The sequence below is a fragment of the Mchenga conophoros genome, linkage group LG2, assembly GCF_057382185.1.
Source record: "Mchenga conophoros isolate Kocher_MC1m ecotype Shallow Benthic linkage group LG2, M_conophoros_male_GT1.1, whole genome shotgun sequence".
Taxonomy (NCBI): domain Eukaryota; kingdom Metazoa; phylum Chordata; class Actinopteri; order Cichliformes; family Cichlidae; genus Mchenga; species Mchenga conophoros.
In genome coordinates this window covers 35,431,645-35,446,124 of record NC_140527.1, presented here as the reverse complement: position 1 = coordinate 35,446,124, position 14,480 = coordinate 35,431,645, and the positions used below count along the sequence as shown (strand labels likewise).

The following is a 14,480-nucleotide window of genomic DNA, read 5'->3' as shown; positions in this document are numbered from 1 at the left end:
GTTAAAAACCAGGACATAAGTCATTGCAGCTGACTGGTTTCAGTACACCATTTTCAGAACCCCTGTTTCCTTAATGTAAGTAATCATTTAAATTTCTCACAGTTCTTTCATTAATAAATGACTATCCTTGTATTCAGGAGGAAATACCCAGTGTCTTTTGTGCCAGTGGATGTCGACACTCTAGTTTTTCCCTGACAGACTGTTTTTTTTTCTCTGAACAAACATTCGATTAATTGTTGGTGCACATGTGCAAACACAGATTGTACTTTGGAGTAGCAGTCGAGAGTGTTTCTGTCAGGATGGCAGAAAAATTTGGAATGGGACTCATTTCTGTGTCTTTGCTGCAATTTCTGCTTTTAAATGTTCGACTGGGTTCTGGAGGTATTGTGACATTTTAGTGATGCTCTTTAACTTTAGGTACATTTTCGTTTTGCGGACTTTTTAGCAGCATTTACTTTAAGAAGTTGTTGCTTTTGACTTACGAAATGAACCAGTGGATAAACACAAACTAGCTTTTTCTTATTCCTTTGTTTACTCTAGCTCCGGCTCCATCTGCGGATGAAGTGTTTCTGTCCGGTCAATCAGCTGACAGCATTTTGCGCAGACACAAACGTTACAACACTGGACTGTTTGAGGAGTTTCTGCAGGGAAACCTGGAGAGAGAGTGTATAGAGGAATTATGCGACCTAGAAGAGGCGAGGGAGACATTCGAGAATGATGAAAAGACAGTGAGTATTCACTTACTTTGATTTTATTTGGCTTTGCTGGCTGCACCGATCACTGACTTTACTCTGTATTGTAGATGGAATTTTGGACAGGATATACAGGTAAGAGTGTGCTTAATAAATGATTGAATGTGAGCATCTTTTTAGGTAAACTTCTTTATTCTAACTAATTACTACTTATCGTTCCTAGTTTTAAAACTTCAACACTAAAGGTTTGTCTTTTATCTTGTAACATTACCATGTTTTTCTTAGATATTCTTTATGTATATTTATGCATGTTTATCTGTAAATGCAAAATGAAATGAAATATTTTCACCTCCCTGATTTTTTAGATTTTTGTATATTTGTCACACTTACGTGTTTCAGTACATCAAACAAATTTTAATGTTAGACAAAGATAACCCAAGAAATACAAAATGCATTTTGTATTAAAAGAAAATATTTATTTTTTTATTTTTATTTATTAAGAGGAAAAAATACTATCTAAACCTGGCCCTATGTGAAGAAGAAGTCTTCCTACCCCCTCTTTAAACACATTTTGTAAAGCTGGCTTCAATTTCACTAAGCATACCCAGGCCTGATGACTGCCAGAGGTCAATAATTCTCTATCTGCCAAGCTGAAGTAGGCTAAAAGAACACATCACAATCTAACCATTTCAAAAGCATTACAAAGTCATTTTAAGGCTTTAGGGCTCTGGTAAAGCACCGTGAGAACCATTATCCAGAATTAGAAAAACTTGGATCAGAGATGAACCTTTACAGGAGTGGCCAGCCTACCAAAATTACTCCAAGAGCACATCGGCAACTCATCCAGGAGGTCACAAAAGAACCCAGAACAACATCTGAAGATCTGCAGACATCACTTGCTTCAGTTAAGGTCAGAGTTCAACAATAAGAAAGAGGCCTCTGTGTGCAAACTGCCTCTGTGGGAGAGTTCCAAGGTTAATATGACAAAACACAACACAAAAGCTCATCTCCCATTTATTTTCTTCTGTGGACAGATGAGACAAAAGCTGGAAGGTTTGCGTCTCCATCTGGCATAAAGCTAAAACATAATTTCTTAAAAAGAAGAGTCAAACAGTTAAACATGCTGGTGGTTGCGTGATGGTCTGGGGTTGCTTTGCTTCAGGACCTGGACGATTCATGCTGGGAAAAACCTCCATTATAGCTGAATTAAGACTATTCTGTGAAGAAAAGTGAGCCAAAATACCTCCGAGTGACGTCAAAGAACCTTATCAAAGGTTTGACAGTAGTTCTAAGGGTGCCCTGAGCAGCTATTAGGTTAAGGGGCCAATTACTTTTTTACTGCTTTAATATTTATGTATAATATATAATGATAATATAATATAAAATTTTAAAAATAATATAAATCAATATATGTAATATATAATATCAAATTAATTTCAAGTTCTGCGTTTGGATTTCCTCAGATGATAATCAGTGTATGTCAGGGCCATGCCTGAACCAGGGGTCATGTAAAAACATCCTGGGCTCCTACACCTGCACATGTGCATCTGGCTTCACTGGGAGGAACTGTGAGATTGGTGAGTGAATGCCATGTGACTGGATATATAAACTGTAATCAAACAAAATTGGTTTTGTAGTGACATTTCCTACATTTCGTGACAATCTGATATCAGCAGTGATCAGATCAAAGGATCAAAGGATAAACAAGCAGATGCATTTCAGTCTTCTTCTTCTTTCTAAATTAAATCAGTGTCTCGCATTCAGCATCACTCTGGTTCCAAAATTAGGTTGTTGGCCATTTTAGATATTCTAAAAGCAGCATCCCACAGACCTGGATTTACCTGAATTTTTATTTCACTTTTCAAAACAGATGGTCTGTCTTAAAATAGCTATGTGAAATGGCTATGTGAATCCCTATTTAAAGATAAAAACAAAAATTTAATTTGTTCATACTGGCTATTATAAATTAGCCACTAGACATCCATTATTGATGTAAATTATAGAGAGGAATTCACAGCTATTGTTCTGATTTAAGATGCATTTTAAGAAAGAAGTTAGGAAGAAAATATGAGGCTACAGAGTTGGTGGATGTCTAAAGTTTTATTCCCTCCACAACAGGTCAAAACTCAGGGGAATAGTTACTAATAGTTACTAGTTACTAAACTAAAAAGATTCATCAGAAACATGAATTCTCATTTCTGCTTTGAACACATTTGTGCTCAGAATGTGGCCTACAGCGCTGAAAGCACATTTAGAAAGGTTTTATTTAAAATTTAGTATTAGCAAGTGAATAACAACATACGAAACCTATTTCAGTGATTATATAAAATATTAAATATTATTGTGTTACAAAACACACTTCTATATGATATGGTAACAACATGTATATATATTCATTAAGAGGGTTGTTTTGAATTAATTATGTTTTGCTTTTGTTTTGTTTTTTCTCCTCAGCTATAGCAAAAAGATGCGATGTGAACAATGGAGACTGTATGCACTTCTGTGACTCATTAGGAGTCTTTAGAGCAAAATGCTCCTGTGCTAGAGGATACAGGCTGATGCAGGATGGTGTCAGCTGTGAAGCAGAAGGTATCAGCTTATTCCTGCTATATTCAATATCATATTAATGACTTTGTATCAATCCTCTTTTCTCACATCACCAGTTGAATTCCCATGTGGCAGAACTGCCCTGACAGCACAGAGTGGAGTATATACAAGATCTGTGCTCCACTATGAGAATGCAAACACCACTTCACTGACCAACACGAACACTACTCCATACCCTCCCTCAACTCCAGCCACTACCACAGTATCGTTTATGGACACAAGAAATAGACGAAAGAAACTGCCCCTGTGGGTATACAGTGACACTGAGGCCCCCACTGAGGAGCCAGTTACGCCTTATAAACGTATCGTTGGAGGTGAAGTGGTCCTACCGGGAGAGATCCCATGGCAGGTACTGTAATGTCACGAAGCAGACATACCCAATGCAATTTAAGCAGTTTGCTACAGGAAGTACATACAGGAAGGAAACTCTGGTAGTGGCTTATTCTCAGCTCAGGTCTTCTCTCTTTTTCAGGTAGCCTTGGTAGCACATCCCAGTGGTCATATATTCTGTGGGGGATCCATTCTGAGCGAACACTGGGTTATCACTGCTGCTCATTGCCTGATAGAGGCACGAGGCTCCTTCTTCGTCAGAGTGGGTAAGGCTGACATACAATAAAATGGCGCTGTTTAGAGTGTTACTGCATCTACTCCACTTAACAGCTACCAGAAAACAAATGAATATTAACTATTTGTGATTACTGGCTCTCCTGTTTCTGGTTTCAACAAGATTACAAGATTTCATCCTTTTCTTTTTTTGTGATAGCAGCCTGAGCACCTTTGGATCTTGGCCCAGTGATCAGAACATAACTTTATTTTTTATTTTTTAATGGAGCCTTTTACCATTCCCTAAGCTGTTAATTAAATTATCAATAAATTACCATATAATAATAAAGAAAATAAGTGGGGTGGCAGCCCTAGTGTAGTTTTATGAATCAGATTTTGATTTTTAAAAGTTAATTTCTTGCACTTGGGAGAGGAAGTTCATCTACTTTTGAAATTCTATTTCATGCATTGTGTTGTGAAGTTTAAAAAACAATTCAACAAGATATGATATCTTTGATTATAGGGGAGAATAACATCAACATCAACGAAGGCACGGAGCAGAATCATGATGTGAAGGAGAAGCACATTCACCCACGCTACAATGCCACTCTAAGCTTACACAACCATGACATCGGCCTCCTCTATCTCAAAAGCCCCATCACCTTCTCCAAGGCAGTGCGACCCATCTGCATAGGGCCCATGACGTTCATTGAGGCCTTAGTGAAGGATTCATCCCCAGCTACAGTCAGCGGCTGGGGCAGAACACGCTTCCTTGGAGCCACGGCCAAGACGCTGCAGAAAGTCGAGGTTCCCTTCACAGATCGCATAGAGTGCACGCAGAGCAGCAGCCAAAGGATCACCCCTGTCATGTTTTGTGCAGGATACTATAATGAGGCCAAAGATGCCTGTCAGGGCGACAGTGGAGGCCCTCACGCAAACAGCATTCATAATACATGGTTCCTCACAGGCATCGTAAGCTGGGGGGAAGAATGTGCAAAACAAGGGAAATATGGTGTGTACACCCGGATCTCTCTTTATTACAAGTGGATAAACCATGTTATGGGGGTAACTAAACACAGGATGGCATTTGATTATGAAAACCCTGACCCGTAAAAATAAAAAGTATTGAAGCATTCAAACCCACTTCAGGTTGGAAAACTGCAAGCTGCTTTTTAACTGTAAGAATTTGGCATGCAAATGAATTCATATAAATACGAGTACAGCTTGTAGATGTTGTAAAGAAAGCGCAACGTTTTTTTAAAGGAGTGAAAATTATTAGACTACAAAAATTCCAGCATTCAATTCAACAACAGAAGCACAATAAGCTGTAAAAATGCACGTGTAAAGAGAAATACATGAATATGCTTAAATAGTGTTGAGACCTATGATTTAATATGCCCTTTCATACTATGCAAATAAATATAAGAGAAAATACCAGTTCATCTGCCCGTATCAGAACATCACTTACATGTTATGTGAATGAATTTGATAAGAAAGATGAATAAAACGAAAATCTGAAAAGCCAAACATCAAATTAAATTTGACCAAAAGCTCAACAAAAAGAGAAAATTCTGCAGTTTTATTATTTAAGACAGCTGCTACTGAAACATGACAGAAATAATAGATTAAATCAGGGTGAATGACAAAGACCGGGCTTAGTTGTGAGCCACCATATCACCGTGTCAAAACAACTATTATTTTATCACTTAAAAAACATATTATTGCAGCAAATACTTTTGCATTTGGCTTTCTTTACATAAGAAAAGCTGTACAAAAAATGCCTGTGTAGAGTGATGACTTTAATAATACAAACCAACTCATTGTTCGGTTGCCATGCATTTTTATCGAAAGAAATGTTCAGCAACTAGCGTAGGGTATATGGCTCATCAAGAGACAGAACGTCTCAAGCATGATTTTTGCTTCCCGAGCTGGAAATCTGTGCAAATTCTGCAGCATTTTGGATTGAAATGACAAACAAACAATGTGATTTTTCTCATATAAGCTAATAGAGCAAATAAAGGAGATGTTGCACAAGAATCAAGCATAGCTCCTGTAAAAATATGGGTATGTAATTTCATTTGGGACTTGACAGTAAAATAAATAAATTAACAACACAGGAAATGGCCCCTTCTGCTTTCTAGATTCATTTCCATATCAAATGCATCGTATCAAAGCCAGCCCTCCGACCGGGGGCTCAATTTGATGTGGTAAATTCATATAAGTCTGCAATCAATATTTAATTAAGTGTTCAATACAGAGGGTATATTTCATGTTGGCTGTATGATCCATTTTAAAGAGGAACCCAAGATTAACTGAGCTGTAATGCTGGCGAAGAAACAATTTGCCTCTGTGATGGCCGAGTACACGCAGCATATCATTCTCTCTCATTCTGCTTCAGGATTTCTTCCTTTGCTGCATTTGACAAGACAGCTCCCAAAAGATCATGATGAAAATGACAGTGTTTGAGGGCTCTGTGGCATGTGTCTATGGCACACACAGAGGAATACATTGCCATCAATCTTCATCATATTTGCCTGTGCCTTACATTACCATCTTTGACACGTCAACCGCTTCCTGCATGCAGGAGGCATGTGTCTTCCCTGCCTCCCTCATACATTCATCATACATCACAGAAGAATAAACAAAGACAATAGCATCTAGAACACAAGGAAATGCACAGTAAGAGAGGTAAAGCAGCGAGCAATGAACACATTCGGTAAACAATAGGTGGATTTTTAGTTTCCATCATTCTTCCACCATATTAAAGTGCCCATTGAATGTTTGTGAGGTCAGTTTAAAGCAAGGACAGAGTATTTGATTTTGCAAACAGTATACAAAAGACTCTACAAGAGCAAGAATAAAAAAGGCATTATGGCATGGCACAATTTGGCATTGTAACTCCCGTACTGTACAGAAGAGGACGCCTTAAGGAGCAAAATGTAAGAAAAATGCAATGACGAGATGAAACGCCGAGAAACAGTAAATGTTAAAAATGACACCGCATGCGGTGGCATGTATATGTTTTAAGAAAGGTTTTTAGGCAAATCCTGGGTTAGCATCCATTCATCACATACTGAGACAGGAGCTCACACACACACACACAAACCCATAAAGTTACTTTAACCTCAAGTATTAGGATTGAAGAGTCCACAGACTGTGAAATGACCCATTGTTTAAGCAGCAAACTCGCATCCTGATTGCATGTGTTGCAAAGTGAGCGCCAGAGGGAAGAGATATTTATCACTAATGAGAAAAGAGGAAGACCAAACAAGATCCGGGGGTAGCTTGTTGATTGTCCGTAGTGGTTTCATCAGCTCCAGTGTCTTTGTGCTGGTACCTCTCCACACCTTCACTGTCAGAAAACTCTGGTTTAGGAGATTGTCAGTCAAAGCCATAGAAAAAAAACTGTTGTGTAGATTTCCATGTTTGTCTTTTTAATGACTGAACGTTGATGAAAGAAGACGGCATGGGAGGATCAGTTATGAGACAGCTATGGCTCAGTCTGCTTTCTGTCTGTTCATTCTCACCCAAAGGTAAATATAATCACAATATGTGCTTTCTTCTCTATGGGGAGCTGAGCTTTCTCACCTTCAGGTTTCCTGGGTCTACGAGAAAATACACAGACTTTTAGAGAAGAGAATCAGAGTTAAGAAATACTCAATATTATTGTGAGATGGAAGTCTAGGTCTCGTCTTTACCCCCTAGTCTGGAGGAGTTTTCGTGCCTGCTGCCTCCTATAATCAGCTGCAGGGTGGCAGCTGGTAAGAAGCCCTCTTGTTGCAGAGTCACATTTTTCACCAGCCTTTCCACCAGGATGAAGAATTGTGAGGAAAGTGTTTACAGGAGGGAAGGAAAATAACTGTATCCATTCACACGCTGGTAGTTCGGCTGATCACTAAGCCCCATTGACAGGGTTTGCTGAAAGTGGCTGAAAACTCACCAGCGCCCCCTGTTGTCTTCACATTGTAGTTGGATGACGTCTCCACGTTTGATGATGATGCTGTCTGGTCCATTTTGGAGACAGTCAGCCAAAACCCTGTATCTGCCTGGAGACTAACAGAGAAGGAAAACTGTCAAGCAGATTTATTTATACGTCGCTTCTGAAAGCAGGTGTTACAAAGTGTGGCATAAAAAAGGCACGATGAAGAAGAAAATATTAAAGAGAGCGATTAATAACAGGCACAACAGCCCCAAAATAGATTTTAAAAAAGGTTCAAAATTATCTGAAAAAGTAACAGTAATAGTCTTAAAAAGTACAATAAGTATGGTTGGGTATTTTGCAGTAAAAGATGACTTACAGGCAAAAGCAATATGGGAAATGTTTCATAATATGTGTGGGGAAATTTCAAAGAGAGATAAGACAACTTTCCTTTTTTGGCATTTAACTAGATAATAGAGGTTACAAAAAGAGCTGGGAGAATTTTAGTTTATACAGTATCTGTAGTTGCATTTGGTCTCACCAGTTGCACCAAAACCTCCTCCTCTGTGTCAGATGGATGGAAGGGGTCGCGACCTCCAGGCCACTCCTCCAGACCCTCGCAGATGTCTACGGAGTGAGGAGCTCCTGGCCAGCCTGGGACACATACATGACTTTTTTCTGTTAAAGGCATCAGCAAGCACATTCTTCCAAATACCACATCTTAAAAGGCACCACGTAGATACTTAGTAACTATGTCGACATCACAATGACCCCTTTGTCACTTACTGGGAAATTAATAAGAAGGTGGAATCAAAAGCTAATCTCAGTAGATGGACCTTTTTCCCTTGTAATCCTCGATGTACTTGTTTCTTCAGATCAAAGTACACCTGAACTGCTGAGGGGGGAAAAGTCAAATATCTATATTAGTTTACGATTTTGAAGAAAATCAGCAACAGCGGCACAACAGTGTGCAATGCAGGTATAGTTTGCAAGATTCCCTTTATTTTATTTTTTTTTGTGATTTAGTTACTAAGTATCTACTTGATTATAACATAAATGCGCAGCGATGAGATTTTACTCACTCCTACGGTTGTGCTGGTGTTTCGGGGAGTGGGGCTGGGGGTCTGGACTGCTCCTCCCAGACTCTGTCTCCTCTGAACTCACTGATGCCCTCTGCTGTTTGCTGGGAAAATAACACAAAACAACATGAGACCAAATAGTGCACAGAGTCAGAAACACTCAGGACAGGCATTATCCTCAACCATGCACTGGGGTCAGACTATGACTTCTACAGTAATAACACATGGGAAGTGTAAATGCTGCCCCAGGTGAGTCTGTTAAGAACAACTCTTTCCTGTTGTTTCTCATACACCAATGGCCTCTTAGGCACCAGCCATACAACACAGAGCACAGCAGCCATTTGCAAGCCTCTTTGTAAAGGGTGGGAAGTAGTACTTACAGACCACTGGCACAAGGAAAGATCTGGTCTCGATTTATTAAGATCCAAATGTAGAGATTTAACAACTTTATTATTGGATGCTGAATAAGAAGTTTTCAGCAAAGCAAATTTCCCGGATGCTTGATCAGATCTCAAAAAACGAGGCCCATCTCAAGAAGCGGCTGTCATGAAGAAATTAAAAAATGGAATGAAACTTAAACTCTTCTTCTGTTTGTCCTTACAATTACATGCAAAATAGAAAATCTGAGGTGCAAGAAATAAGATTGTGTTAGAAACTGTATTAGAAAGCTATGATGGAACTGCTGAGACGCTGGCAGGAGTATTTGGGGATCAATTATGGACTGGAATGAGGCTTATAAAAGTGGGTGTAGCTGGCGATCAGTTTGCAAACACAGCAGCCCAGGGTTTTTAATCCTTAAGGCAGGCCACATGGGTCATGCCAGGGTGAATCAAGCCAGGCTGGGCCAAGCTGTTTACCACTGAGCGTTAACAGCAGGTCAGTGGCGCTGTGGGTAGTGGCAGGGACGTGGCCGGGGGCGTTGCCGGGGGCTTCGGGGACGGGGGCTCCGGGACCGCAGGCACAGAAACACGTCAGCTGACAGCGATACAAAGTCCAGCCCCGGCAGACAGCCCCTGGGAACCCCTCTGGACGGCCGCATGCCCCTGCAGGTAGGGGACGGGAGGAGTGGGGATAGGCAACTAGACAGCAGTGAACACAGTCGGGCATGTGCCCATTTTCATACACCGCCACACACAGCCTCCTACCAGGGCCGTGTGAAATGTCTCATTCACTCAAGCTCTATCACATGTGAAAACTCAGCAAATGCAAATGTTTTAGCACTGACTACATATGGGCGTATTTTGCATAGGTTTGTGTGTTTGTGCAACTACAGCCTACAGTCATGCACTTACAACAGTGTAAATAACCGTCTATAGTCAGCTGTAGGCACTGACCTCTCAGAGAGTGGTGGAGAAAGTGGCATATGGTCAACGATGTGGCCGTGTTGATATGCTTCATCTGTGAGGAAAAGGTACTATATTATAGACATATAAGGAGAGATGAGCCAAGTCTGTAAGTTGACTTTTAACTCAATTTCTTTCTTTTAAGAAAAGCGCAGGGTGAAGAAACTGAGCATAAAGGCTAACCCACCAACTGTGGAACTTTGAATCTGAACTCTTGCTCTCTGAGTGCTGTGAGAGTCAGTTCAAAGCTCTGACGGTTAAAGGGAACCTTTATGCTGAGAATTCTTTTTCCCATATTAACTTAAGTTGCTCTCAGACCTCTAAGCATCTTCTGCTGGTTAGTCAGGATTCTACGGAGCTCATTGAGCCAGGCCATCTTCACCTCCACTGTAGGAGCCTGAAGAAAAACACAAACAATAAACAAGAAGAGTCATTTGGATTTTAAAAAATCTGAACATGTTTTTCTCCAGCTACGTTACCATTTATTCTTTATTTGTAATTAATATGTGCAACAATATGATGACTTTAAATAGATATTTTAAATAAATAATAATATATCTTTTTTTTTGTTTGAATAACATCCCCAAACCATATATATCTTGCTAACTGGGAATGAATACGAGCAAAACCAACAGATTTTGCATTACAGCTTTAATTTAAATGTTTTTAAAAATGCTGCCTTACCTGAACCACATACACTTCCTCCCTGCCACTGTACCAGATCTCAAACTTCTTCACATCTCCCTTGACATTTTCTGTGATCCCCACAGCAGTCATCTGCCAAGAGACATACACTGTTTACACCGAAGCTGGGACTGGCAGGGCAAACAGCACATCATACATCAGTGTTACATCATGTTAACACATCTGTCCCGTCGCAACACAAGCATTTGCGGTCACACGCACACCTCCGCTGTGTGACTTCTTCCTTCCCACACCCTCAATAATAAATCAAGAGCTGCAGCTGTTAGTGTGACACCAACTGTGACAACTTCAACAAATCTACACACAATAAAAGAAGTGTTACAGGAACACACACATGTTGTGTGAGCAGCACATGTGCTAGGAGCTCACGATAAAGACAGTAGTATTAACTCAGCATCTTCAGATCTATTTCATCACTTTTTATTAAAACAAAAGAACAGATTAGATGTCATGGACAGACCATTTGCATCCAAAGTATTGTGATTTTTTTAAACTATAGGTTGGCTTTGTTTCAAATTATTTTCTTCTATTTTCATCCTTAGATTTCTGGAATTCCTCAATTGTAATTTACAAATCTATAAACTCATATAAATTTTGCCTTCTGTACACCATGTATTGCATGTTGTGGACACTATAGTGCATACATATTTAAACATAACAAATGTATAAACTAAGAAAACATACCATTTTAAGACAATACTATCTTATTTTGAATTTGATGGCAGTAAAGTGTCACAAAAAAGTTGGGAGAGGACAGCCAAAGTCTGTAAAAACAACAAAAATAAACAGCTGAAATAACTAAACAAGTTCCATGGCAACTGGTCAGCATCATGACTGGTGATTAAAAAAAGTGCATCTTAGAGAAGCAGAGGTTTTCAGCAGTAAAGGAATGCAAATATTCACCATACTGTAAAACCTGAATCTACAAATCATGGAACAAGTTTTCATTTCATTTAAAATCATAAAAAGTTTGAATATCTGATCATCTACAGTTCATAATACCATTGAAAGGTTCAGGGAATCTGGAAAAATCTCTCCTGAGATCCAGATAAGGCCAAAAATCAATATAAGATGTGTGCGATCTTTAGGCCCTGTGTTAAAAACAGGCATGACTCAGTCAAGGAAATAACTGTATGTTAACACAGTTCACTATGGCATCCACACACTGAAGGTTAGAGCTCTGGAAAACTGTTGTGTTGTCAGATTAATTGAAATTTGAAATTTTCTCATGACCCCTGCGGTGAACCAAAATGTTCTAATTTCTACTCATCAAACCATAAGAAAGCACTGATTTTCCTTAAAAAGAAGTGGCCACTCTTCCAGAAAACTACTGCATTGCTTAAAATTAGACAAACCTTGAGACAATGCTTGAAGCTGTATGAAGGGGTCTTGTCACAGCCATCTCCATGCTCCTCCCTTCGCTTGCATAAAAGTAGAGCTCTCTCGTACAAGAAGAGGTGCCGCTGCATTGGCTTGAAACGAGCCATCTCCTTCATGCGAGTGGGGCCCTTTTTATGGCTGATCCACACACTGAAGGATCCCTGCATCAGCACACGGCCCAGCTCACAAATATCACCCTGTGTATAGTAGAGGGGAGGGGATGTATGCATAAACCTTTGTTGCAAATATATTTTGGCTATTTATAATGTAGCAATTCATAGATTGTCACTCTTATCAGTCAAAATGTACTTCACCTCATATCCTGTGATTGCAATCTGGTGCATGGAGTCATTGACTGATTTGAGAAGGTCCAGCATGGCTGCTAGTGCCCCCTGGAGTTCAGAGGTGCCCTCACAGTCTGTGCTATATTTTATCAGCTCCTGAAAATACAGAAACACAGCACATGTAGGTAAATACACACACAAAAGAAAATGCATGCAAACTTACACACAAACATGGCACAAAGCTGTGCATTTGGATGGTAAAGACTGTAAGTGTTGTTGGACCTGAGCCTATTCAGCAGATTCTGTACTAAGAGTTAACGAACGCCAGCAAATTGGCACATTTGCTACAGCAGGTATTTTCAATGATATCTTTTTATTAATTATAATGAGTGCATTTAAGATGCTGTTTGCTGTATTTGCATGCTAGGATATATGAAGTGCACATTTAAAATAATCCCACATGACAGCTCTGTGTGAGCTTGTATAAAGCAAGTGTGCTGGACCATCTGAAGAACATATTTAAGGCCAGTGTTGTGGAAATAAAAGTATCCCACCTCACATGCAGATTGACTTCTAAATACATTTGAATCATATATTGACTTTCTATACATTTGCATAATATGGTTTAGCTTTCTAACCTTCAGCAGCAGCTGGTATTTTGTGAGGCGCTGGATAGGTTTCAACAGATAGGAATCCAGGCCCAGTTTGTGCTCCAGCTTTTTTTGACACTCCTTCAAAAGGAAGATAAAAAAAACATCAATCAGTGCAATGTTGCCAGTGACACAGCATAGCATTTCAATTCTTACTACAATTTAAAACACATTTATTCTGAACTGGTGGTATTAAAATTGTTTCAAACGGCAGTGGTCTATGTTGTATGCTTGTGTGAACTAATAAATGAAGTGGGCACTTAAAGTAATCTTTTACATTGTGTCAAAACAGTTTAAGAATTTCTTGATGTAAAGTCAACTAACCAAAAAGAAGCCGCAATCTGAGAATTGTCTCCACAGTGCCTCTGAGCGTAGTTTATTCTGACAGTAGCTTTCGTACATTTGGAAGCTTTCTTTCTGAAGGGACAGGAAAAAAGGAACATGTCTTAAAATATGTCTGTAAATTATGTACAAATGATCAACATATAAAAAAGAAGCTGCAAAAACCCCATCATCTCACCCGCTCCAGAAAACACGCTCCCACAGCTTCAGGAGCCTCCAGGCATCCTTCCAGGTCCTGAAGGAAAACTCTGAATTCCCATAAAAGTCCAAAAGATCAAAAAATAGATGTCAAAAGCCAAAGAAAGCGGTCTAAGAACAACCATTCTACAAATTACCCTTTATACAATAACTGAAACATGAGCTCGCAGCTCACACTGCAGTAAGCACTATAGTTAAAAACAGCCTTTTACAACAGAATTATTGTGTCCCAGCATATTTGACTTGTAAATTGAACAAATATATGTCTAGATCTCATTAATCATTATTATTTGTCTTTATTTTTTCATGTTTTATCAAGTCTAAATGGGATATGAGTCCTTAATCATTCACCTGCTGTGAAAATTGTAAATCTCTGGCATGTTTCCAAAGAGAATGTCTCTCTTACTGCGAAGTATTGGGGGCAGGACCCCCGACAGAGCTGAGTTGTCCATTTCAGCCCTGTAACCCTGCATTATTTAGAGGAACATGACAGAAGAAATATATGGTTTATGAAAACAGCATTACTCATTAATCACAAAGAATCATTTGACTCAATCTGAATTCAAACGATCGTAAACATACAGTGCACACATTTAGTAGTATTTAACAAGGAGAATCTCATATTTACTTTAAATTAAAAGAAACTATGATTTCTTACCAGTAACACTGACAGCAGCTCTTCCACATAGATTCTTTCAGTTTCTATGAGTTCCCTCATTACATGACTGTGACACAAAC

General features: G+C 39.3%; 2 protein-coding genes across 5 annotated transcripts in view; one reads left to right on the top strand and one right to left on the bottom strand.

Moving 5' to 3' along the window:
- Positions 1 to 236: 236 nt before the first annotated feature.
- On the top strand, positions 237 to 5,963 carry f9a (coagulation factor IXa). The gene is made up of 8 exons (XM_085243424.1): positions 237 to 381; positions 541 to 728; positions 803 to 827; positions 2,156 to 2,269; positions 3,147 to 3,281; positions 3,356 to 3,648; positions 3,772 to 3,895; positions 4,366 to 5,963. Exons 1-8 carry the CDS (start codon positions 246 to 248, stop codon positions 4,953 to 4,955), a joined length of 1,605 nt encoding a protein of 534 aa, XP_085099550.1. The 5' UTR covers positions 237 to 245; the 3' UTR covers positions 4,956 to 5,963.
- The window catches only part of mcf2a (MCF.2 cell line derived transforming sequence a), a 22,694-nt gene continuing 14,058 nt past the window's right edge, over positions 5,845 to 14,480 (bottom strand). For 2 of the 4 annotated variants that reach the window (XM_085243385.1, XM_085243411.1), the window contains 15 exons: positions 14,401 to 14,467; positions 14,094 to 14,209; positions 13,723 to 13,792; positions 13,527 to 13,619; positions 13,191 to 13,283; positions 12,583 to 12,708; positions 12,244 to 12,465; positions 10,868 to 10,960; positions 10,502 to 10,580; positions 10,175 to 10,238; positions 8,844 to 8,944; positions 8,303 to 8,415; positions 7,783 to 7,895; positions 7,541 to 7,644; positions 5,845 to 7,447 (listed from right to left, as the gene is read on the bottom strand). In XM_085243385.1, the coding sequence (XP_085099511.1) occupies positions 7,407 to 7,447; positions 7,541 to 7,644; positions 7,783 to 7,895; positions 8,303 to 8,415; positions 8,844 to 8,944; positions 10,175 to 10,238; positions 10,502 to 10,580; positions 10,868 to 10,960; positions 12,244 to 12,465; positions 12,583 to 12,708; positions 13,191 to 13,283; positions 13,527 to 13,619; positions 13,723 to 13,792; positions 14,094 to 14,209; positions 14,401 to 14,467 (1,495 nt within the window). In that variant the 3' untranslated portion in view covers positions 5,845 to 7,406. Of the gene's footprint in view, positions 7,448 to 7,540; positions 7,645 to 7,782; positions 7,896 to 8,302; positions 8,416 to 8,547; positions 8,657 to 8,843; positions 8,945 to 10,174; positions 10,239 to 10,501; positions 10,581 to 10,867; positions 10,961 to 12,243; positions 12,466 to 12,582; positions 12,709 to 13,190; positions 13,284 to 13,526; positions 13,620 to 13,722; positions 13,793 to 14,093; positions 14,210 to 14,400; positions 14,468 to 14,480 lie in introns of those variants that run through there. The other 2 variants (XM_085243394.1, XM_085243403.1) reach the window with 2 other exon arrangements.